This window comes from Dunckerocampus dactyliophorus, chromosome 3 (assembly GCF_027744805.1).
Source record: "Dunckerocampus dactyliophorus isolate RoL2022-P2 chromosome 3, RoL_Ddac_1.1, whole genome shotgun sequence".
Taxonomy (NCBI): Eukaryota; Metazoa; Chordata; class Actinopteri; order Syngnathiformes; family Syngnathidae; genus Dunckerocampus; species Dunckerocampus dactyliophorus.
Window position 1 is genome coordinate 30,554,503 of NC_072821.1, and position 24,620 is coordinate 30,579,122.

General features: G+C 40.2%; 1 protein-coding gene across 4 annotated transcripts in view; it reads left to right on the forward strand.

The window, feature by feature from the left end:
* The window catches only part of LOC129178507 (multiple epidermal growth factor-like domains protein 11), a 164,034-nt gene that overhangs the window by 48,086 nt on the left and 91,328 nt on the right, over positions 1–24,620 (forward strand). For all 4 annotated transcript variants that reach the window (XM_054770793.1, XM_054770796.1, XM_054770795.1 and 1 more), the window contains exon 4: positions 10,688–10,788. In XM_054770793.1, the coding sequence (XP_054626768.1) occupies positions 10,688–10,788 (101 nt within the window). The remainder of the gene's footprint in view (positions 1–10,687; positions 10,789–24,620) is intronic.

A 24,620-nucleotide genomic window follows, 5' to 3' on the forward strand; every position in this document is an offset into this window, starting at 1 on the left:
TTTAGAGAAGCCCTTTCTCATTCAAAAAAGAAAGATCTCACCCTGTTTCACCTCTTGTTCTTCTGTTCCTGCATACACCGACAGCCAGTCCACCTTAACAGAACCGCTTTTTTAAACTTTAGCTTGGTGAGGGGACGTTGCACTGCCCTTGGTTTTGCGATAATAAGGGGTTAGCAAGCAACATTTAGCTCTCTTAACTCCTGCTGCAGCATTAGCTATACGCTCACCTGCAAAACAGCGGCATGTAGTACGTAACGCGCTGTTAATGAATTGATTGGCTGCGTAAGTAAATACGAACCGACGGGATGTCATCATTGGCTGGACAGCTTGTTCGGCACTGTGTTATATGTTGTTACTGCTTGTTGTCGCCTGTCGCTCACTGAGGGGAGCAATTGGTGGCAATATCCAGGTACTGCCTGTGCACTGGCAGCACCGCAGCTCATGGCAGAACATGTTAAATTATATATACTGTATATTTTTATAAATAATATGGCTGTAAGTTGAATGACCAGAGAAACTACGAAAAAATACGGTAATTTTTAACCAATGGTCAGATATTACAACCTAGCTGTTTTTACAATATTTCTTGAATGAATTCATATACATATCTGTCAACCCTCCCGTTTTACCCTGGGAATATAAGGGATTTGTTTTAGAAAATATGGGGTAGTGAGGAAAATAGTGGTATTTCCACCAGAATTGTTACACCAGATGACCTTGCAACCATGTTATTTTACTGGCGTGCTTTTATTTCGAAAGCCTGGCTTTACCGGCTGCAGGATGTGTTACTCCACTGTTGCCCGATTCTTGCAGCTGTGCTGCTCCGGCAGTCCCAGAGAGCTTATATTTTAACTTCAGGAGTGTTAAAATACTACAAACTATTAAAACGGGAGGGCGCCGGGAAAGAAGGGCAAAATATAAAAGTTTCAAAGGGAAATGTTGACAGTATATTCATGTAAAACAAGTTAGGAAAATATTGCTCTCTCTCTTTTAGCATTAAAATTGTTCTGGAAAGCCTGATGTGATGTATTTTTCACGATAACAAAACTGCTAAAAAGCGAATTCCATGTATAGTGGAACCTCAGTTAGCATACGCCATGGTTAGCGTGTTTTTCAGTTAACTTTGAAAATTCCTGCCAAAATTTTGCCTCCGCTAGTGTACAACAAGGCGCGTGTCTTGTCGTGTTATTAATAAACTGCATGAGTCCAACTGTATTCTTAATGTGTTTTTTTAAATCACAAAACTTCTTGCTAGCATCTTATTAGCTAGCTAAACAAAATGGCAACCGGCACTTGACTCGCATCAGGTTTTCATAGTTTTACAATTACAGTTTTAAACGCATAAAACAATTGGAAATGCATATAAATGACGACTGAAAGGGATAAATGAACAATGAAGGTTACTTTTAACTTCATTGAAGACGTGACTGTTCCCAAAGGCACACGATTGAACACCACCTTCTTTTTTTATCACGTCAAGTATCACATCTTTAATGAAGGTAAAAGTAACCGAAAATGTTAATTTATCCCTTTCATTCATCATTTATATGTATTTATGTGCATTTCAAATTGTTTTCTACATGTAAAACTACTAGTTAACGTCCGTTTCTGTTAGAGGCTGACCTTCTGAAACGCATTCATGTCGCTAACCAAGGCACCACTGTATTAGCAAGCTGCTAACAAGGACGTTTTGTGGTGCAAATACATTAAGAACACAGTTGCACTCATGCAGTGTGTAAATAACACACCAAGATTGTACGCTAACCAGAAAATGTACGCAAACCGAGGCAACATATTTGAACCGAAAAACATGTTAACTGGGGCTCACGTTAACCGAGGTGCCGCTCTATTTCAGAAAAAAACCTCAGAAATATGTGAAATGTGAAAAGATCCACAATTCATCCAGGAAATGTCAGTAATTTGTAAAACATAGCCATCATAGTGTAGAAGAAGATGCCATTTCACGTATGAAAAATGGACGTCAATAAATCACACTGTGTTGTTGTCAGCATCCCTCCTGTGCTGTATACTGTGTATAGTGTATGTAGTACAGCAGTACTGTAAGTGAGTGTGACAACCAGACATTCACTGCAGTCTCCCACTAACACTTGCGGTGATGTGGTCATTCTGATGAAGGACTGTCAGCGTATTGGCTTTAATGACCACATTAAGCTTTATAGCCACCAGTTAAGCTCCTTCAGCTAAGCGCTGAGTCATTGAACTTAAGGGAGAAAATGGCAGAAAACACCAACGTCCTTGAGTGAGCAGGAGAGACTCCATCCAACATTGAAGTCACTCTCGTTTTCTCCAAAGATGAAAGATTTCATCACCTATTTATGGGAATTTTATCGGACGTCATCATGAATACATTTGATTTGCTACTTTAAATGTTGATTCAGTTAAGCTGCACTGTTCTAATAGGCGCAGGAGTTGATTAGCCTTCCGATGTGAGGAAGAGTCACCGCTATAAGACATGCATCATGACGGCGTAGGGAGGGAAAAACAAGCACAAAATCTGATATTCTCAGATTGGAATCGGGTCCCCTTCAAATGTGGATAAAAATCAGATGTGAATTGGCAACAGTGGGCAAAATAAGTATTTGATCCCCTGCTGATTTTTTGAAGTTTAATTAGACTGTGATGTAAATGGAGTTGTAGTGGAACGGTATCGGAACTTATATCTAAACGATACCTAAATGAACTCCTAAGTCACTCGCACTGTACACACAACACATGAAGGACATATAAAATACAGTCGTAAAAAATAATGAAATACGAAATGAAAGAGTATTAAAAAGAGAGCAACTGCTTACTTTGATCCCTGTGGCCTTTCTACCTTCTTCATGTAATAATCTTCTTGTAACAGTGCACCGAATCCATGACCTTTCTAGCATTCGTTAGCATTCAATAATCAGTCCTTTTTATGATGTTCCACTTCACTTCCATGGTGATGGATTTCTTTTTTTCTTTGGAGCAGTGCTGCTTGGGAGACATAATGAAGCGGAGAAAGTTAAGGGAAAACTGCACTTTTTAAAACATTATTTTGCCCATCATCGACAAGCCTTATGTAAGACATGTACACATGTCTTTCTCTTTTCAGTGCGTTCTTAAGATATAATAACAACTAAAGAGAGGCAGCTAAGAATGCATTTAATGGGACGCAACTCTTGCGCCTGTAAAGCCTTCTGAAAAAAGGCTCCAAAATGTGCCAACAACGCTTCATTTACATTATGTAACTTGCATATTAACCAAGCTACAGCAACATTATTATTATTATTATTATTAACATTACTACAGTGAAGAACTACTATACTGGTGTAGTGACACCTTTCTCGTAACACCTCAGGCCATTACCGAAAGGTAACGCTACACATCGGAGCTGCCGGCACTGCTGCTGCAATTTTCTTTTTGAGTTTGGAAAAGTTAATGGTAGGTGTAGCGTTCCTTTCTATGTTGCTACGCGAACTCAATGCATCCAGCAAGTAAGTTCCGGTAATATTAAAAATAACCAAAATACAGGGAAATACTGTAAGTATTACATGTTATCATAAATGTGGCTGTTACTACATGGTTGCAGCATGTATATGAAACCATTAAACCTTTTTGGAGGTTTTTGGAGGTGTTTTAATAGCGTGCTTTGTAGGCGGAATAGGTGTGTCCCGTTACGTGCATTAATTAGCTGCCTCTTTTTAGCTGTTTTTATATCTGTATAATGCACAGAAAAGAGAAATACGTGTGTTTATTTCTCATATAAGAATTGGGTATGATGGGCACAGTTTTTTAAAGAACAACAGTTTTCCTTTAACTATGTTTGCGATGTTATTCAGTGTGGCTGTACAGGCACACTAAGGTGCATGTGCCGTGTATTCTTCCGCCACCAAGCGCTATAACTAGTTAGACCTAGACAGACTTTATTGATCCACAAGGGAAATTGCTTGGTTACAGTAGCTCAATTGCAGAAGAAGAACAAAAACACCCTTAAAGAAAATGCAGTGCAATACGAATAAAATAAAATAAAAAGAATGTAAGATAAACAAGATTTAAAAATATAAGTAAATACAAGTACATTTACACTTTATACAAGGGAGGACAGACAGTGCAGCGCAATAATGTTGTGAATTAGCCTACCTTTTCCAGACAGGTGAGGTAGTGTAGAGCTGGAAGGCATGTGGAATGAATCAGGTCCTGTAGCGTTCCCTGTGGGAATGGAACTGGAGGAGTCTGTTGGAAAAATGAGCTCCGCTGCCCCTCTATTGTCCGATGGAATGGTTGAGTGGGGTTGTCCATGATGGAGAGCAGTTTGTCCAGTGTCCTCCTGTCTCTCACTGTTACAATAACTTACCAATGACTTGTTAGACTTTCCGGATCAGTTTGTCCATCCGGTTTATGTCCTTTTCGCTGGTGCTGCTCCCCCAACAAACCACAGCAAAGTACAGGGCACTGGCTACCACAGACGAGTAGAAGATCTCCAGCAGCTTGATGCACACATTGAAGGATCTAAGCTTCCTCAGGAAGTAGAGTCTGCTCATGCCCTTATTGTAGACATCATTGCTGTTGTCCTTCCAGTCCAGTCTGCTGTTCATGTGGACTCCCAAGTACTTGTAGCGGTCCACTTCTGCCACCTCCCCAGCTCTCCAGCTGCACAAACTGAGGCCTGTCAGACAAGTAATCAGTAATCCAGCAGACAGTGGATGAGCTCAGAAAAGGCTGGGTGGTGTTAAAAGCACTGGAGAAATCAAAGAACATGATCCTCACAGTTCCCTTCCCACCATCCATGTGAAAGTGAGCACGATGTAGCAGGTTGATGACGGCATCATCCACACCAACATGAGGTTGATATGCAAACTGTAGAGGTAGAGGGTCCAGGGAAGGGGCCACCAGGGGGTCTCAGCTGAGCCAGCACGAGTCTGTCTGCAGGATAAAATGCACGTACAGTATGTGGAGACATCTGAATGAACAAACCGGCACCCTCCTCAGCCCCACTGATTGCAGAGCGGCCCATAAACGGAAGCAACGCCACAGGTGACAAAACACAAAACTGGAACAGGACAATAACAACTTATGTATCTGATTTGATATCTGATCAAGTCACACGAGTGAGACCTCATGCAATGGCATCGTTCTCCACAGAACAACAAGCTCAGTATGTCCGCGGTCTGGAATTATTTCCAAGTTTTGCAATTCGCAATGGCTGTGAAGTGTTACGTTTTGCTCTTTGTGGATCCACCTAAATAGTTGCACGATTACTACGAAACGGGTACCGCGACACTTGCGCTTTTCCAGCCACCGCAAAGCAGCTGCACATCGCGGTAAACAGGAAACAGAAAACCTTAAACAAGAGCACGAAACAGGAAACAACGTTAAAACTAAGGAAAACCAAAACTATAGTCCATCCTGTCATGCGGAACATGACATAAAGTGCTGGCATCTTCTTTCAATACATCTAATGTCGCATTTCAGGAACAATCACTCAAAGTCACACATTTGACACTTTCTCCATAACTTCTGTTCCATATTGCAGTGTTTGTCTTACTTTGCACAAAGTGTTTATTTGTGAAATACATCTAGGCATCCCAGTAAAAGAAGCATAATGTGTTCATTACCTGACGCTGAGGGAGGAGCTACTGCCTATGTCAGTATCAGCAATGAAGTGCCGGCCGATATTGGATTTCGGTAAAAAAAAAAACAAAAAAAAAATTTGTAAACTGTAATCTGCTCGAACGAACCGCGTGGAAAAGAGCCGTGCGGAAATGCGCTCGAGAGACCGTGTGCGAATTTATACTACGTATGGCGTCTGCTCCCAAACTGCAGGGGGCATTGTATCGAAAACACGCATCTACCACGGTACTAAACTAGAACGGAAGAAGTTTGCCGTTGTTTACTTGACTTCCGGCAGGGCGACACATGCGTGTCTACTTCTTGAAGGAGAGGAATTGTGTTGTATTTACTTGCTGCTGCGACAGAAAAGGAAGAGAAGGTGGTCCACTCGTCCTTTGAATAGGAGTGCTGCAATCGCAGCTCGTCATTCTTCCCACCACAGGGACTTGTACCCCGGCAGGAGAATGTGCTTAGAAAAGGCATGCTGAACACGTAAAAAGAAAATAAAAACCAAAGAAGTTGACTTAAAACCCACACAAACACTGTTTCGGTGTTTTTTATGCTTAAATTATTGTCAGGGTAGGCTGCCTCATATAACTGCCCGTATTTCTGTACTTCAACAGCGAGGACCTCCTGCTCGTCTGGCCTTTTTTTCTACTTGTCTTTGTCTGTGTAGTTAGAAAAATTTGTAGGTGCGCGGAGCGGGAATTTTCCGCAGGAAAAGGGCCGCTCGAGGGGGCGTGGGTGCGAAAATGGCGTCATTTGTCCGCACGGAGACGCACGGATCTCGCGGATGCGGAAAGCATAAAACGGGCTTAAGTCTCAGGTCTCTAATCTCAAGTCTCGAGTCAAGGCTCAAGTAAAGACGTGCATGTCCAAGTCAGTTCGAGTCAGGCTTGAACTTTTCGAGGCCTTACAATCCGTAAGCGCTGTTTAGTGTCTAAAAATACCATTTTAACCATCTGTTCAAGTTAAAACAAATACAATTAATGCATTTTTAGTTGTTTTATTTTTAAAATAAAATAAGACTCCTACTCCTTAGCCCTTCCCCTTCGTCTTACCTCTTGTCTTACCCCTTACCCTACCCCTTAAAACCTAGGGCCAAGGGGAAGGAGCCACTAAGAAATGGGACACCACTTGATTCTCATTACATCATCACCCTTCACCACTTGCTGCCTGTGACATAGCCAATGAGATAATTAAACGGTTCCTAACACGTTTCCTTCCATAAAGTCAGGTGCATACATTTCTGCATGATTTCAATGTTATATAGCCTACTTCACGACACCTTTTTTTAAATAAAAGGCACACATTTTTACAAACTGACATTTATAGCAAAACAAACAACTCTAATATACAACAGCTTATGAGCAGCACTGTAACAACATTAGTATAATTAAAAAGTGTATCAAATATACATATGAAAAAGAAATAACAATATAACCAACTTTATCATCAAATGTTAAACCTGGGGCTGACTTCAGTTGGCTCAGCATCTCCTGCAGGAATGACACACATGCATGAATGATGGACTCATTGGAAATACAATAATAATATTAGTATAGTAACTGTGTGCCAAAAACAAATATACAGTGATGGTAAAAAAAAAAAAAGTAGATGGGACAACGTTAGATTCCAGAAGTTAAATCAACTTTGATAATGTGGTCGCCGCAATGTTTACGTCTTTTATTTAGCTCACTTCCTGACCATCCATACTGTATGCTGAATACAATAAACATGAGTGACGTTACTGTGAAACTCAATAGTTATGTGGAATTACTTACATTTATAGGTTTCTTTCGGTCTCTGCGCTTACGTCTTCTCAGCGGGTGTCGTAGCTCCGCCTTCCCCTTTGTTTCAAGTGTGTTAGCCTACCGCACTCGTTTTCACAGGGTATATAGCACCTTACCCCTCGGGTTAAGGAGAATTGGGACACCACTTGATTCTTGTGAACGCGCAAAACGTAGAGGTAAGGGGTAAGATGAGGGGTAAGGGGTAGAATTGGGATTCATCCTTAGTCACAGAAAAAGAGTGCTGACATAGCATTCAGGATTTAGGTAATCCACACATTCGTTGTTTGTTCTTAAACCTGACTGAACGTGAATAGATGCATTCAATGAGGCCGATTCAAAGGGAAAATATGTTGTCTTGCTGGAAATTATGTAGGAAAGCTCAACGTTATTTGAATGCTTTGAATGGGGACACATTTTACTCAACACATTCACTGAAAATTTCAAATATTTTCAAGTCATCAGCCTAAGTCGGAGTCAGTCCTGAGTCATTGATGTCAAAGTCCAATCCGAGTTGCGAGTCTTTCATATTGTCAAGTTGAGTCCAAAGTCATTAAAATTGTGACCCGAGTCCAAGTTGAGTGACTCGAGCCCACACCCCTGCTATGACACATTTAGATATTTTTCTTTCCCCATTAACCTAGGTTAGCTTACACCCCAGTTAGCGGGTTTTTTGGTTAACATCGACAAACGTTGTGTTATTAATACACTGTGTGAGTGCAACTGTGTTCTTAATGTATTTTTCCCAAAAATGTCCTTGTTGGCAGCTTGCTGATACATGGAAACCCCGCCCATCCACGATGTCATCAGCGGTTGGCTCTGTAGTTCTTTGCTAACTAGCACAGTTACGCCAGAAGTCTCACAGATGTTAACATAAAACATGTCTTTATAGTTTTAAAATTATACTTTTTGAATTCCAAATGCATATTAATGAGGGATGAAAGAAAACCATATCATAACCATTACCAACATTTTCAAATTTTTACAGAGTTGGATATTTAAAATGTCACATTAATAAATATTCAATTCATTGAAAACACAGATTGTAGTTGCACATGAAAAGTATACTTGTTAGTGCACCTGCAGCTGTAGGATGAATGAGTTTGCAGTACAGATTGTTGGCGTCGCAGAGAGGGGGAGGGCTAAAACCCTCATAGTGCACATGCACACTGTGAGTGATGATGGTTTCTAGAAAAGTGACAAGCAAACAGAGAGATGTTGGTAAGCCTCACTTCCTGATGCCTCAAGATATGTGTTGGGGACTCGTAGCTTTTCATGGTACAAACACTGCACATATTGCTGTAGCTTTCTATGTTACTTCTTTTATAATGATAACTATTTAACAATTTTAACATTATGCAGAATTGATAGACATCTGAAGGTCTTTTGGATCGTACACAATCTGGGATTTAAGGTTAGCAATTTAAGAAAAATGTTTGAAATCATCTGTGTGTCTGGTTTAGTGCAATGACTTAGAATATATTTGAAAAGTTAGTTTATTTCGGTAGTTCAATTCAAAAAGTGAAACTCTTCAATTATATAGAGTTAAATGGCATTAAAAACGTTTAAAAAAATTTAGAAAATGTTTTAAAAAGTTTTTAGGTAACAGCTAATCTAATGAATTATTATTTAAAATGTCACAACACTGTTACTGTTGCAGTAATCCTTACAGTCACTTTACACTTACACAATATAATAGACATAATAACAGAAAATAAGACATAATATAGACTCACACATGTTAGCATTGAGAGAGTTTCTTGCTGTTGTTGTTCCTTTTTTAGTTCCGGTTTCTGTGCAGCACTTCCTTATTGTTGATGTAATATTACTGACACTTAGTGACCAATTTAGAATACTACACATAACAAAGTGTCTCAGTGGGTTTTCGGAATGCCTTATGTTTGTAATTTACTTCATTTAGCCATTTTTATCCTTGAAAATGTTTAACTTAGGCAAAAAAATACATAAAATTGGCTTAAATGTGCATATTTCTTTTTACTAATAATAGGCTGTATTCAACCACAAAACAGCAATTATTTATTAATGAATATATTTTGAAAAACCGTGATAGAGTGAAGCCGCGAAATTTGAAGCGCGGTGTGGCGAGGGACGACTGTACCGACAGTGAAGTGTGGCGCGTTATTATGCAGTGATATCTGTATCAACGCTCTGTATGTTGCTTCAGTCGCTATTGTTCACTGCGACTACACAGGAAGGTAAACAAGTAGCGTTGTGGTTGCTCACGCTTAGGAAAACACTGCCCCCTAGCAGTTCAGTCGAGAATTGCAAGTCACAAGCTCATTCCTCAGCCCTAAAATTCTCTCAACGGCACATGCCACTACAAAGCTTAATCCCAATTCTTCTACATATTTGAAGGCTTTTAAAGAAATTAACTCAATAATTACTTTCCCTGGTAACTAATTGCATTCATGAAGGAGTAATTCTGTTACTAATATCATTACTTTTTGGGGGAAGGAAAGAAACTAATTACCTTTTTCAAATAATTTCCCAACACTGTTCACTCACTACACACAGAGTGAAATATTTAAATAAGAAATTTCTTCATCATTTTGATGATCATTGCTCACATTTTTGAAAAATTATCAAAAAGTTATTTACAATAAAATAAGGGAAAGGCTTCTTGAGACGTCATCTGTACTTCTGTGCACAGAAGTACAGATGACGTCAGATGAAGCCTTTCCCTCGTTGGACAACTCCTGTACGATTGAGAGCCTACACAGACGCATTGTAATGAAATAATCCTTTGTTTATTGCAGTTAATTAGTTACACACCCAACCGTGATAAGTGAATTTCCGCAAAGTAGGATTCTAATATTTTTGTAGTTAGAGCATAGAAAACCAGTTTGCGACCTTCTAAATACAGGTTTTAACATAATTAGAGCCGTCTGGACATGAAATAACACCTTTATAGTCACCTTTACACTCATATTATATAATATAGTAGACAATTTAAAACATAAATAAGACTCTTGCTCGCATGTGTAGCTGTAAATGTGTTCCGGTGCTAGGGGAGCAGAGTGGGGGACGGACAGGAAGCGACGTCAAATATGCATGAAAAACAGTGATAGACTGAAGCCGTGAAATTCGAAGTGCGAAGTGTTGAGAGGACTACTGTATTGTAAACTACTGCTTAACAACTGCAAAAACGTTAATTAATCTGAATTGAAGTCCCAATGTACAACTATTACACAATATTCTAATATACTGACAACTCATTGTCAATGCTGTTTATCAGCTGCCTGAGTAAAAGTGTGTGCTTGTGTTCTCGCCATGTACAGGATCAGCTACAAGACAGCCTACAGAAGAGGTGTGAGGACCATGTACAGGCGGCGCTCTCAGTGCTGTCCCGGTTTCTATGAAAGTGCAGACCTATGTGTTCGTAAGTTGTGTCCCCTTTTGCATTTATTGCCTTTCATTCCGTAGCGACATATTCTAAAATGAAATTCATTAATTCATTACTAATGAGATGTATTATTAGTAGGGCTGTGAGTGGTTTCAAATATATCGGGCTTAATCGCATATTGTCCATAGTTAACTCATAATTAATCACACTTAATCGCAGATGGAAATACTATCTATAATAAGTAGGGATGTAAATCTCTTTGTGGTAAACAATTTGATACGCAACTACAACGATAACTACATCAAATTTTATATATATGAAGTATATCAATTTTGGAAATATGGGCCATTATTTATTTATTCAAAAAATAACATGCAATTAAAATCCCACAGTTTTTGCATGTTGAATGCGAGTGTTGTTTTGTTCACTTTGTTTGACGGTCCTTGAACACACCATCTAACTTTGTCCCACGCTGCACAGATAGAGTACTATACTGTATTTTTTCCCCTTTTTCTTTAACATCATATTTTGTCCCAAATGCTGATAGTATGTGGGAATGCATAAAGGTAAGATTTGATGACCTTTTTGAGTGCTAATGTGTATATTTGTATGATGCACTTTCTGAAAAACAAACTCCAGGCTCGTACTGGTGGATGGTGGGTCTGTTTTCATTATGTGCTTTTAATTTGATGTTGTTCCTGTCTTAGTTTTACACAATACATAATAAATAAGATAAATTAGGTCGCTATAACGTGCGTATGTTTTTCTGATGTGTTGAAAATCTTTCCCGGTGACTAGCTAGTGCGCAGCTAATGAATGCTATGTACATCCATTCTTGACTTGAACTATGGTCACATTAACTACGTTTATATGCGGTACTTTCTACCGTCAATAACAGACATAATGTTCCTGTCTTTCACCACACTAACGAGGTGGCTTGTTTCCCCCTCGCCCCAAAAGTGTGAGGTTTTGTGTGTTATCATGTTTACAAGTATTTCCTGCCAAAGACACAATATTCCTTTCGAATAGAACATGCGCAGAACACAAATTAATGTTCCTTTTGATCGGGATATCCCGATAGGCGTATACATGTCCCAATTTTCGGGTTAGAAAAGGAGTAACCCAGGAGTAATATTCGGCTTTTTCAAAAGGGTTATTGGTATGTACATTGCCGTGTGCAACCGGGTTATTGCTAATATTCTGGTTATGATAGGGTTATTTGACTATCATCTAAACATAGTCATTGACATATGCGACCAAATTGCTGTCCTCGGCTATGCCTGCCATTAAATAGAAGCTCGTAACCCAAATTTTTGCTTGAAGTTGAAAGCAAAAAATCAGCCAAGAGACTGTTCGCATCTAAGCAACACTCGTCTACCATAATACCACTGCATAAATGACAATGAAAAATACAGGCAGTGCTCCGATAACTTGTCGCTTTACTCCAGCAGGCGACGTAGGCCGTGGCAACCCAAATCACAGCGACAGCAGATCCGAATAACTTTGTTCTTGATACGAGAGCCATCTGCCAGGGCTTTGAAGCTAAATTTACCAATTCAAATACCCTTTTCTTTGTCCGTTTCTGCTCAATATTTGCTCCCACTTGTAGTTCTGCAGTGACCGCTGGGCTTAGGGTCAAACAGGACGGCGGATGTTAATCGCGCTTCAAAAAAACCCAGTGCCGTTAAAGGAAACTTCCGTACTTTGACTGCCCTAATTATTAAATATGACACTAATTTGCTTCACCTCCAACACAAAGCTAAGATATGGATCTTTTGTTTAAATAGCTGAGCATATATTGATCTACATTGGATTGGATTTACTGTAGCATCTTTCATGTACAAAATACATAAAAATGGCCCCCACATCCTTACATTTTTCTGTATGCTTTGCTGTAAAAGTTTGAACCCCCCCTGATTTACATGATTGGTTGACAACTAATAAGATAAAGGCTCTGCAGTGTACTTCAGTGGCAAATTAATGTCATATTTCACCGGGTCTCCTACTTGCAACTAATCACAAAGTGCAAGATTAATACGTTCACACTTTCATTATGTACTTTATACATTGTGTAATGCTTTATCTCCAAAGTCTTCAATATAGCAATGTGCAATATTGTTATGCAGGATGCAATCTGACAGCATACAAGTGATGCTCTGAAATGAATGTATCGGTTACTGATGGTCTACTGCAGCGCTAGGCAATCCACAGCCTGCGGGCAATATTTGGCCTGTTACGTTTTTTGCTCCAGCCCCTGGACATTTCTAAAATCGAATTATTTTTTAAACCTTTAACATTGAAGCTGTAGTCAACAATAGGATTTTTAATGCTTTTTAAAAATTAACACAATTACCGCAATCAAAATTATTCAATTGGTTTCTGAAGCAAGAGACTCTGCGCTTTGTAGAGTTACACGGGTCACTACGGTAATCATAGGGACTACATCACAGCAGCTCCAAGAAGATGAGGCAATGATACAAAGCAGAGTGGCTATAGCAAGCTTTCTATAACAAACTTCTGTAGACAAATTATGTTTTATATTTGTGTTAGTTTTTGTGTTTGGCAGTGTTTGCTATGTTTTTGATTGATTGCAAAACATGTTGAGGATGTAAACAAAGTTGGACTTGCTTGTAACTGTAAACTCCACATTTTGGAGTGGCCTTTTATTGCTGCCTACCTAAGGCCTGTTTACACCTGTGCAATAATCATGCTGTCAACACAGCATCTTGCTATACCACACCATTGACGTGGATGAGTTATCAATTATGAATGCTGACTAAAACAGATTCAGACACATTTGTGAACAATATTTGAGCGAGATAAGCCTTTTGTGTACATAGACAAAGTCTTCCAACTTGGAGTTTAGCTCATGAAAAATTAGAGCAGTTTCTCGTTCATTGTCATGTCTGATACAACTGAAGGTAAATTTGTTTGGACAAATATAACTATTAAGCTATAAGCTATTCATGTAAGAACTTAAGTGATTTTGGTTGTTATCAAGAAAACCATGGAAGTTGCTAGATATCAGCTCTTAAATTAAATTCTTGTGATGTATTTTTGTTATCATCATTATATTTGTTCAAAGAAAAGTACCTTTAGTTGTACCAGGCATGAAAATGGATCAATAAACTGAAGAAACAAGGGTGGTCTAGTATTTTTTTCATGACTGTATATACAGTATATAATATACAGTATATACCTGTATATGAAATCAGTGATGTGCCGTCATGATGAAAAGTACAAAACCAAATAATAACATACGTTGAGTAAAAAGGGCTGAATTTGCAGATTTCCTAATCATATACAGGGAAGAAACCTATTTTGAGGCCACCGTGAGCGTGGCTTCTAGGCTTATGCGCAAGCCCCACCTACCGTCTGAGTGCACACTGAGTTGGCTCATGACGCCAGTCAGTTTGTGTTTGTCAGCATGTGGCCAATAATGATGGTGCAGAACCATTTATGATTACCATGTCTTTCAACAGCCTGTGTAATGTATTTAATGTAAGCGTGACATCATTATTATTGCTAATCACACAATAAAATGCATAGAAATGTCATACGGGAGGCACTTGCAGTACAGCCACATCCTGAAGGGGTGGGGGTGTGCGTGAGCTGGAAAGTGTTTCTTGTCACTGACATCTTTCCACAGAGGAAAAGCCAGCATTTTTTTTCCTTCTGCTAGCAAAAAAATAATAATTGGGTCAAAGAAGTATCTAAAAAAAAAAATTTTTAACCAGTGAATTATTTTCTTCTCTTTTTGGTTATCCTCTTAATAGCAACCTGTATTAACATAAAAAAACTCCAAAGGATTCAGTGCCTCACCAGCCATGGACCTCACCGCACGTCACTGAATACTGAATATATACAGATAGATAGATAGATAGATAGATAGATAGATAGATAGATATTTTAGGCATCTCCAAGAGAAATTCACATTTCCAGCAGCTCTGCAAAAATGTCATAGTAGACTTAAAAACTTAAAAATAAAACAAAGCAAGATAGGAAAAATAAAAAATAGAATAAGAAAAATAAATAAATAAATACGTAGCGCAATAATAGGTAATAAGTCCAGCCTTGTGTGTGTTTTTATTGCTCCCCCCCCCCCGTTGTGTTGAAAAGCTGCATGGTGTGGGGAAGGAATGATCTTGAAAAGCTACATGGTGTGGGGAAGTTCCAAGACTGGTGTCACAAAAGATTTATTTAGAATCCAAACTACAAACTACAAGTTTTCCCCTTTGAAGTAATCTCCCTGGAGTCTAATGCACTTTCCCATCCTTCTCTGCCATGCTCGCCTGCACTCATGGAAGGATTCTTCCGGGGTCCTCCGCAGCTTCGTTGTCACGGCCTTTTTGATGTCGTCCATATCTTCAAAACGGGTTCCCTTGATGATCCCCTTGAAGATCCATGACTCTTCACCGGTGATGACTCTCCCTAGCGAGTTTGGTCCAGTTTCAAGACGCTCAACAATGTCATGACACACTTGCATGGGTCGATCCTTCTGGTGATTGTTCGGCAGTTTTGGCACCATCTTTCCACATACTTTCCGCATGTCCAAATCTTAAGTGATAAACTTCTAGACGCCATCCCGATTCATGCACAGCTCATTTGCGATCAGTCGAACAGTCAGCCGATGATCTCTACACACCATCTGCCTGATGCATTCAACTTCGACCTCAGTCATCATCGTTGAGGGCCTAACGCTCCTGGGGTTGTCGTCCTCGCGTCCTTCTTTAAACCTTTAAACCTCTTGCACCACTCATACCACCTGACACCTGAGCGTAACATCGACTCATCTCCGTACACTTGCTGCAGCAATCCCAGTTCTCCTGATGGCGTTTTCCCTAGCCGGACCAGAAATTCCAAGTTTGTTCGTTGCTCTGTGCTCATTGCTTGACGACCTGAAACAGAGGGTATGCATATAAAATCATGTGGAAAAAAAGTTTGATGGCTGCAGAGAGCTAAGATCACAGTTACATTCTCCATTGGGATTACTTTGAAAGGGAAGTTTGAGTGTGAAATAAGTCTTTTGTGACTTGAGTCCTGGAACTTTTCTGACACACCTCGTATATAATGTATGTACAGTCCTCCCTTTGCCACTTCGCGGTTTGAATTTTGTGGCTTCACAGTATATTAATTAATTAAATCATGCCATTTCTTGGTTGAATACGGTCTAGTATTCGTAAAAAAATATGCATATTGAAGCAAATGTTACATGTTTTTCGCCTAAATTAAGCATTTTCAAGCAGACATATGGCTAAATAAACTGAAATACAAATATAAGGCACTCAGAAGATGCATTCAAAGACACCGTGAATGATATGTAGTATTCTACACCGGTCACTAGGTGTCAGTAATGTTACTGTAATGTTCGGTGAGACACACAAGCAACAGACTTGATAGCCGGAACAACAGGCTTTTATTGCAGGATGGAATGAGCAACAGGCACAATAATCCCTAATAAAAATCCTTAATAAAAACACAGACTACTGTTGCAGTCGTCGGGGAATGTGTGTTCTGCACAACATCCCTTCATTTTGCTGTCTTCTACATTGTTATTTGCTGAACTTTTTCCCTTCTGCCATATTCATTATTTTGCTTAGATGAAATTGCAGTGCAATACTCCAACCCCAAGTATTATCATTTCACATGCACCCGGCAGTTATCAACAGCATCGCTGCTGTCAGAGCTGTCAAAGCCCCATCATTGTGGCTTTGTCTGTCAACTTCCACTTAGTCAATCAAAATCAAGTTTGACCACTCCCATCTCCCATATGATTAGAAATATTTTGTGGTGTAGCCTGACTGATCTGGCATAACAGGAAGCAGACTCACTTTTACTTTGATTGAAGACGTGATGTGATTGACATGATGTGGTAGTGAGATCAGCCCGGACAGTTAGTGTTTTGCTGTGAGTTATTTCTTTAATTCAATAGTGTTTCTCACCTCCTTTCTCAAAATGGTGGCACTTGCAACTTTCTTCGGCTCCATTGTGGGTTATTTTGCAACCGTGATCAATAAGAAAAGCAGAGACTTGTGCATAACTGTGTAAGTTACCAAATAACTACATAATCAAGCACTGATGACATCATAGACGGGCGACGGAGCTGACTTGCGCTTCTTGTTTTCATGCATTAGTAAGATGCTAACAAGGATGTTTTGTGATAAAAATACATTAAGGTTCCATTGTAGCACCACTACTGCTCATATACAGACCCTTTCCAAAAAATTAGAATGTCATGGAAAAGTTGTTTAATTTCCATAATTCCATTCAAAAAGTTAAACTTTCATAGATAATAGATTCAGGGCCCACAATTTAAACGATTTTAAGTATTTATTTGTTTATTTTTACATGATTTGGGCTTCTAGCTCATTAAACCCACAAAAACAGGAATTCAAAAAATTAGAATACTGTGAAGAAATCAGCCCAAATTTTGCAGGGCATGAATGTTTTAAAGTGAGTGTCACACACTAATCATCTACTAAACTCAAATCACCTGCACAGGCTTCCCCAGGTGTCATTAAATTGCTTCAGTTTGGTTCAATTGTCTCAGTTGGGTTCAATACGGGGAAGACTGCAGACATGACAACTGGCCAGAAGACCATCATTGATACCCTCCATAGGATGGGTAAGCCACAAAAGTTCATAGCTAAGGACGCTGGTTGTTCACAGAGTGCTGTGTCCAAGCATATCAATGGAAAGTCTAGAGGAAGGGCAAAATGTGGCAGGAGAAGATGCACCAGCAAAAGAGATGACCGTGGGCTTCAGCGGATTATCAAACGGAAGATTCAAGAATCTGGCAGAGATCCAGAAAGAGTGGAATGAGGCGGGAGTCACAGCTTCAAAAACCACCACATTCAGACGCATCCGGGAGATGGGCTACAACTGTCGGGTTTCTCGGGTCAAGCCACTTGTGAACCTGAGCCAACGTAGGAAGCGTCTCCACTGGGCCAAGGAGAAGAAGGACTGGACTGTTGGCCAGTGGTCCAAGGTCCTCTTTTCCGATGAAAGTAAAGTGTGCCTTTCATTTGGGAATCAAGGTCCAAGGGTTTGGAGGAAGACGGGTGAGGAACAGAACCCAAGCTGCCTGAGGTCCAGTGTGAAATATCCACAGTCCGTCATGATTTGGGGTGCAATGTCCGGTGCAGGTGTTGGTAAACTCTGCTTTGTTAAATCCAAGGTCACCGCAACAGTCTACCAGAATGTTTTAGAGGATCTGTATGGAGATGCAGATTTCATCTTCCAGCAGGACCTGACCCCTGCCCATACCGCCAGAAGCACCAAAACCTGGTTTGATGCCCATGCCATCACAGTGCTTGACTGGCCAGCCAACTCACCGGACCTAAACCCCATTGAGAATCTATGGGGTATTCTCAAGAGGAAAATGAGGGGCACCAGACCCAACAACAAAGAAGAGCTGACAGCAAGCATCAAGGAAATCTGGGCTTCCATAACTCCCAGGCAATGCCACAGGCTGATTGCTTCAATGCCACATCGCATCGAGGCAGTGATTAAGGCAAAGGGATTCCCAACCAAGTATTGAAGATTGACATATCGTTTTGAAAGTACCATATTTTGATTGATTTGATGTGATCCTAATTTCTTTCTTTTTTTCCTGCAAAAACTGAGAAGTAAATGGTGATTTCTTCAAAGTATTCTAATTTTTTGAATTCCTGTTTTCATGGGTTTAATGAGCTGGAAGCCCAAATTACGTAAAAATAAACAAATAAACACTTGAAATTGTTTAAATTGTGGGCCCTGAATCTATAATCTATGAAAGTTTAACTTTTTGAATGGAATTATGGAAATTAAACAACTTTTCCATGACATTCTAATTTTTTGGAAAGGGTCTGTAATATATGTATTGAACTTAACAAGAAAGATACAGTGTTGGCTTAAGAAGAATCTCTTCATTCTCCAATCTCCTCTCTTTATCTCATAGCTACTGATGCACTTTCCCCAGTCCAGCAAAATAAATCAATTATTCACTCTAGATGGTAAATTCTATAGAGCCGTGCTGCTTTTTCATAAGTGAATGGCTTGGCCTGGGGGGAGGCGATGGTAAAGAGGCACACATTGTGTGTCTTTATTCAGCATCTGCTTGTAAACAACTTAATTCGATTCTCCTGTAGGACAAATAACCAGCAAGTTCATTGTGTAATGTTGCTCTCATACACACACACACCCATACGCACACACACACGCGCGCACACGCACACACACGGCATTCTGCTGCTTTGAATGCCGGTTGTGGCCTTGCGTGCGATGTACAGAACATGCCTGCTGGCTTTGCCAACATGAATGACTTCGGACAGTTCCTTTGTTCTCCCGTCCCACATGCTCAACAAGAGCTAATTGAAAGGTCCCTCTCTTTCACAGAAGAAAGCTGGTGGTGGTGGGGTGAGTATCCAATTTGACAAGCTTGCCGAGCTTTTTTTTCCCAGTATTTTCATTTAGTTTATGTCTGACATTTTATTGCGAGAAAGATAAAATTGACTTTCTTGCAAATGTGTTACATGTGTTACACCATGTTATTATTGTTCTTCACAGTCTCTTTGCTGTTTCTAGAATGGTGCTCTTCTGCACAAATATCTCAGATGTGATCTAACTAATCAAATCTGGAGTCAATAATTGTCATACATATTTGTAATGTATAGTGGAACCTTGGTTAGCATCATTAATTCGTCCCCGAAGGTCAGACTCTACCCAAAATGGATGCTAACTGAATTAATTTTTCCCGTAAGAAATAATGTAAATCCAATCAATCCATTCCAGAAAGCCAAAAAATGTTAACACAAAACACATTTTTATAGTTTTACAATTACAGTTTTACATGCAGTAAACAATTCCAAATGCATATAACTGTTGAATGATAGGGATAAATGAACATTTAAGGTTACTTTTACCTTTCATTGAACACGTGATTCTTGATTTGAGTGTTCCCAAAGACACAATGTGGCCGTGAGACACCACACAGGCACCACTTTGCCAGTTATTTCTTGAATTCAATACACCTCAATAACACAAATTGGAAATAAACCAAAGAAAGCTGCAAGTACCATAATTTTGATAAAGAAGGTGAAAAACACTATTACATTGAAAAAAACAGAAAGATGGTGTCCGTGTTGATCTCACTGTCACATCTAGTCTTTGGGAACAATCGCATCAAGAATCACATCTTCAGTGAAGGAAAGAGTCACCCCAAATGTTAATTTATTCCTTTCATTTGTCATTCATATGCATTTAGAATGGTTCCTGCATGTAAGACTACAAAACCGTGTTTTGTGTTAATATTTTTTGAGTTAACTGAGGATTATATCATAGACGGGCTGCATAACTGACTTCCATAGCAAGATAGCTTCTTTGTTAGAAGAAGGTGAGTCCTGCCTGCCAACAGATTAGTTGTATTTGCAGGCTTGCTCTTTACTACCCAAAGATTGTGATCATAGGTGAGCATAGCAACATAGGTCGAACGATAAATTGAGAGCTTTGGCTTCTGGCTCAGCTCTTTTTTTTTACTACAACAATGCAGTACAGTGATCACATTACATTTCACACTGCAGTCTTCCCTCACTTGTGAAAACGATCTTGAGATATTGAAACTTCTCCACCTGGGGCAAGACCTCACTCCCAACCCAAAGGGCGCAATCCACCCTCTTCCGTCTGAGAACGTTGGCCTCAGATTTGGAGATGCTGAGGTTCATTCCAGGAGCTTCACACTCAGCTGTGAACCGCCCCAGTAAACACTGAAGGTCACAGCTTGATGAGGCCATCAGAACCACATCATCTGCAAAAAGGCGAGATCATAAGGCTCCCAAATTGGACCCACTCAACAGCTTGGCTACACCTACAAATTTTGTTCATAAAAATTCAATCAGTGACAAAGGGCAGCCTTGGCGAAGTACGTAAGACTTACTGCATTGCAGCAGTAAGTCAAGTGACTCGCCGCTGGCAATGTGAAACATGCTCCTATTCTCGTTGTACAAATAGTTGACTGAATGGCACGTGGTAGCATGCCACGAGCCTCGTATTCCCAATAGCACCCCCCCCCCCCCCCCCCCCACACACACACACACACACACACACAGGAAACTGCAATGTACACGGTCAAATGCGTTTTCCAAGTCCACTAAGCACATGTAGACCAGTTGGGCAAAGTTCCATGCACTTTCTAGTACCTTTGCAGGGGTTGAGAGCTGGTCCAGTGCTCTGCGACCAGGATGAAAACCATATTGCATCTTCTTTAGCTGAGGTTCGACTAATGGTCATACCCTTCTCTCCAGCACTCTGGAATAGACCTTCCCAGGGATGCTGAGGGGTGTGAGCCCTCTTTAGTTGGAACATACACTCTGGCCACACTTCTTGAAAAGGGGGACCACCACCCTGGTCTGCCAATCCAAACGTACTGTTCCCGACATCCATGCAATGTTTAAGAGACGTGTCAACCAAGACCGTCCCACAGCATCCAAAGCCTTGAGGAATTTAGGGCAAAACTTGCCCACCCCTGGAGCTCTGCCACTGTGGATTTTTCTGACTACTTTCTTTTTGCCTGCGAGCCCCTCTCCCGGACCTGTTTCCAGGCTGAGTCCTTGGGTTCCAAAGTCCAGACAAGGTACGGTCTCTCTTTGCAGGTTTGTACCTAAGGTCTTCTGAATCACTCTTTGTCTGGTCCCTCACCTAGAATCTGTTTGCCTTGGGAGATCCTGCCAGGGGCATAAAGCTGAAAGGATCACTTGGGCACTCATACCATTGGGTCTCTGCTTTTTGCAGATGATGTGGTCCTGATGGCTTCAACAGGCTGTGATCTTCAACTGCATCACTGGATCAGTTTGCAGCTGAGTGTGAAGCGGCTGGAATGTGAATCCCAAGTCTGAGTCCATGGTTCTTGCCCGGAAAAGGGAGAAGTGCCATCTCAGGGTTGGGGATGATATCCTGGCCAAAGTGGAGGAGTTTAAGTATCTTGGGGTCTTGTTCACGAGTGAGGGAAGGCTGAAATGTGAGCTTGACAGGCGGATTGGTGCGGTGTCTGCAGTTATGCAGACTCTGCATCAGTCCGTTGTGGTTAAGAGGGAGCTGAGCCAAAAGGCAAACCTCTCAATTTACAGGTCAAGCTATGTTCCTACCCTCACCTATGGTCATGAACTTTGGGTAGTAACCGAAAGCACAAGATCACGGGTACAAGCGGCCGAGTTTTCTCCATAGGGTGACTGGCCTCTCCCTTAGAGATAACGTGAGAGGCACTGTCATCCGGGAGAAACTGAGTAGAAACGCTGCTCCTCTGCATTGAGAGCAGCCAGAAAAGGTGGGTCGGTGATCTGATCAGGATTCCTCCCGGACGCCTCCCTGGGGAGATGTTCAGGACATGTCTGACCGGTAGAGGAAGAACCAGGGCACATTCGAGAGACTATGTCTCTGAACTACAGTAGTCTAGGAATGCCTCAGGATCTGCCGGGAGGAACTGTACAAAGTAGCCGGGGAAAGGGAAGTCTGGGCTTCCCTGCTGCTGCCCTTGCGACCTGACCTCGGATGAGCGGAAGAAGACTGATAGATGGATGAGTGAAATACTCATATACTCATTACAATGAAACCCCTATACCACAGAAAGGTGGTGATGTGCAACATACAAAAAATCATACCCACATTCACAGCAAAAGTCACTGAGCAGGAAATTGGAATGGATCTGTCTCTGGCTGCGAGAGTTGTATGAACCGCTACATTATCAGTGACAGTCATATTTTTTACATAAAAAAAAAACCCACATACACCTCATTCTTTATTCGGTCCAATTCAAGCCACCTTTATCTGTTATTGTCACTCAGACGGAGGGGAAAGAAAGATAAATAGCACATCATATCTCAGTGATAGAGGAGCAAAAAGTCTCCAAGCTGTCAGCCTGCCGTCTCCCCGCACACCTCCTGTACTTCCTGAATGATGCAGTATTTATAGTTTGATGCACAAGTGATCCTTGTAAAATGAGTTGGAGGGGATGATAGAAAAAGTTCAACCTGTCAGATTTGACCATGTTGTGCATATTTATGAAGACGCTTCCTCTGATCTTTTTAGTATATTAGTTTTAAGTGTGATGGGTTTTGATTGAAATGACACACTTACAATCTTTACTTTTTTGACAATGTTTGGCCATAGAAAACGAGCTGACTATATTTTCGTTACGGTCCGACGACCAGCGAATGGCGAAAATTGTCTTTTTTTGACACACTGCTTTTTAAAGTTTTTGGTAACCAGGGTAGCTCCCTGAGCCTTACCTACTATCTTCTGAGACTAGTCCAATATTTTCAATAGCTATTACTGAATTAGAATTACTATTCATCCCAATTATAACTAACTGGTTACACTTTTGTTTTGTTTTAGAATTTGTGTCGTGGTTTGGACAGACATAAAGTCAGGACACTCAGGACAGCCAGCTAGCAACACTTTTATATGATAAGCACCAAGAGTGTTATTATAAATTGCACTGACCACCCAAATCACAACTTAACAGAACTGACTTTTGAACAATCTAACAGATACAGCAACAACAGAATCGCTTGGATTCATGGTCACATCACACATTTACTTGGCTACTTGTTGCTAGGCAGGGTTCATAAGGCACTCCCATACCTGCCGCATCGACCGGTAACTTTAATCTCAAGGATTACAGGCCGTTTTTATTCACCATTGCCCTGTGATTGGCTGGTCACCAGGATGATGAGGACAAGCGCTATAGAAAATGAATGAGTGTTGATACAAATAGTCATCATTCGCTAATATTATTTGGTGAATTGGGAATGCAGGATATTCAAGAAGTTGGAAGTGGAACGCTTCTGCCCGTGTTTGCTTTTGCTTACAATTCTGTAACAATTTACCAAACTCTTGACTGACTTCAAAAGAATTCAAAGCTCTCAACAACTCTGAGATGGATATTGTGTATTCAAAGTCTCCCCTTTACTTCGATACTAAGATCATCTATGTAGACCTTGAGATTTTTCTTTTTTTTTTAGCAAAATGGCGCAGGGTTTAATCACAAAAAATAATAAATAAAAGAATAAATAACTGAGATAAAGCCTCATATGATAAAACCCAGCTCGAAACTGTTATTTTCAAGTAATGAATACATTTACCAGATATGTAACATATCTGACATTACAGCAATTCCTTGTTTATGTCGGTTAATTGGTTGCTTGATAACAGCTGAATTTCCGCAAAGTAGGATTCCTTATTTATAAATAAAATATGTTTGTAGTTACAGCATAGAAAAACAGTTTACGGCCTTCTAAATACGGGTTTTAACATTATTAGAGTCCTCTGGAGATGAAATAACACCCCTATAGTCACCTTTACACTTGTATTACCCAATATAGTTGACATAAAAGACAGAAAATAAGCCATTTAAGACATTATATAATGTAGACTCTCACTTGTTAGCACTGGGAGAACTGTGTTATTCTTCCTGTACTTCCTGCGATGGGTATTGTCTCATCAGTGTAACTGACACTTAGTGACCAGTGTAGAATACGAAATATCAACAACATGTATTTGAATGCATCTTCTGAATGCCTTATATTTGTATTTTAGTTCATTTAGCCATTTTAATGCTTGTAAATGCATAATTTAGACCAGAAATATATACCATTTTATTAATATGTGGGTTTTTTTTTAAACCTATAGTAGGCCGTAGTTGGCTATGAAACAGTGCTGATTTATTAATATATTTTGAAAAACCATGATTGGGAAATGTGACGTGTCAAGGGACGACTCTGATTTGTACTATTTTGGGGAAAAAAACATCAGAAATTTGTTCCACTTGGTCTGTGCTGTGCTGCGCCGTAATTTTCCTTTAAGCAGAAATAGGACTTTGTTGTTTGTCTTATGAA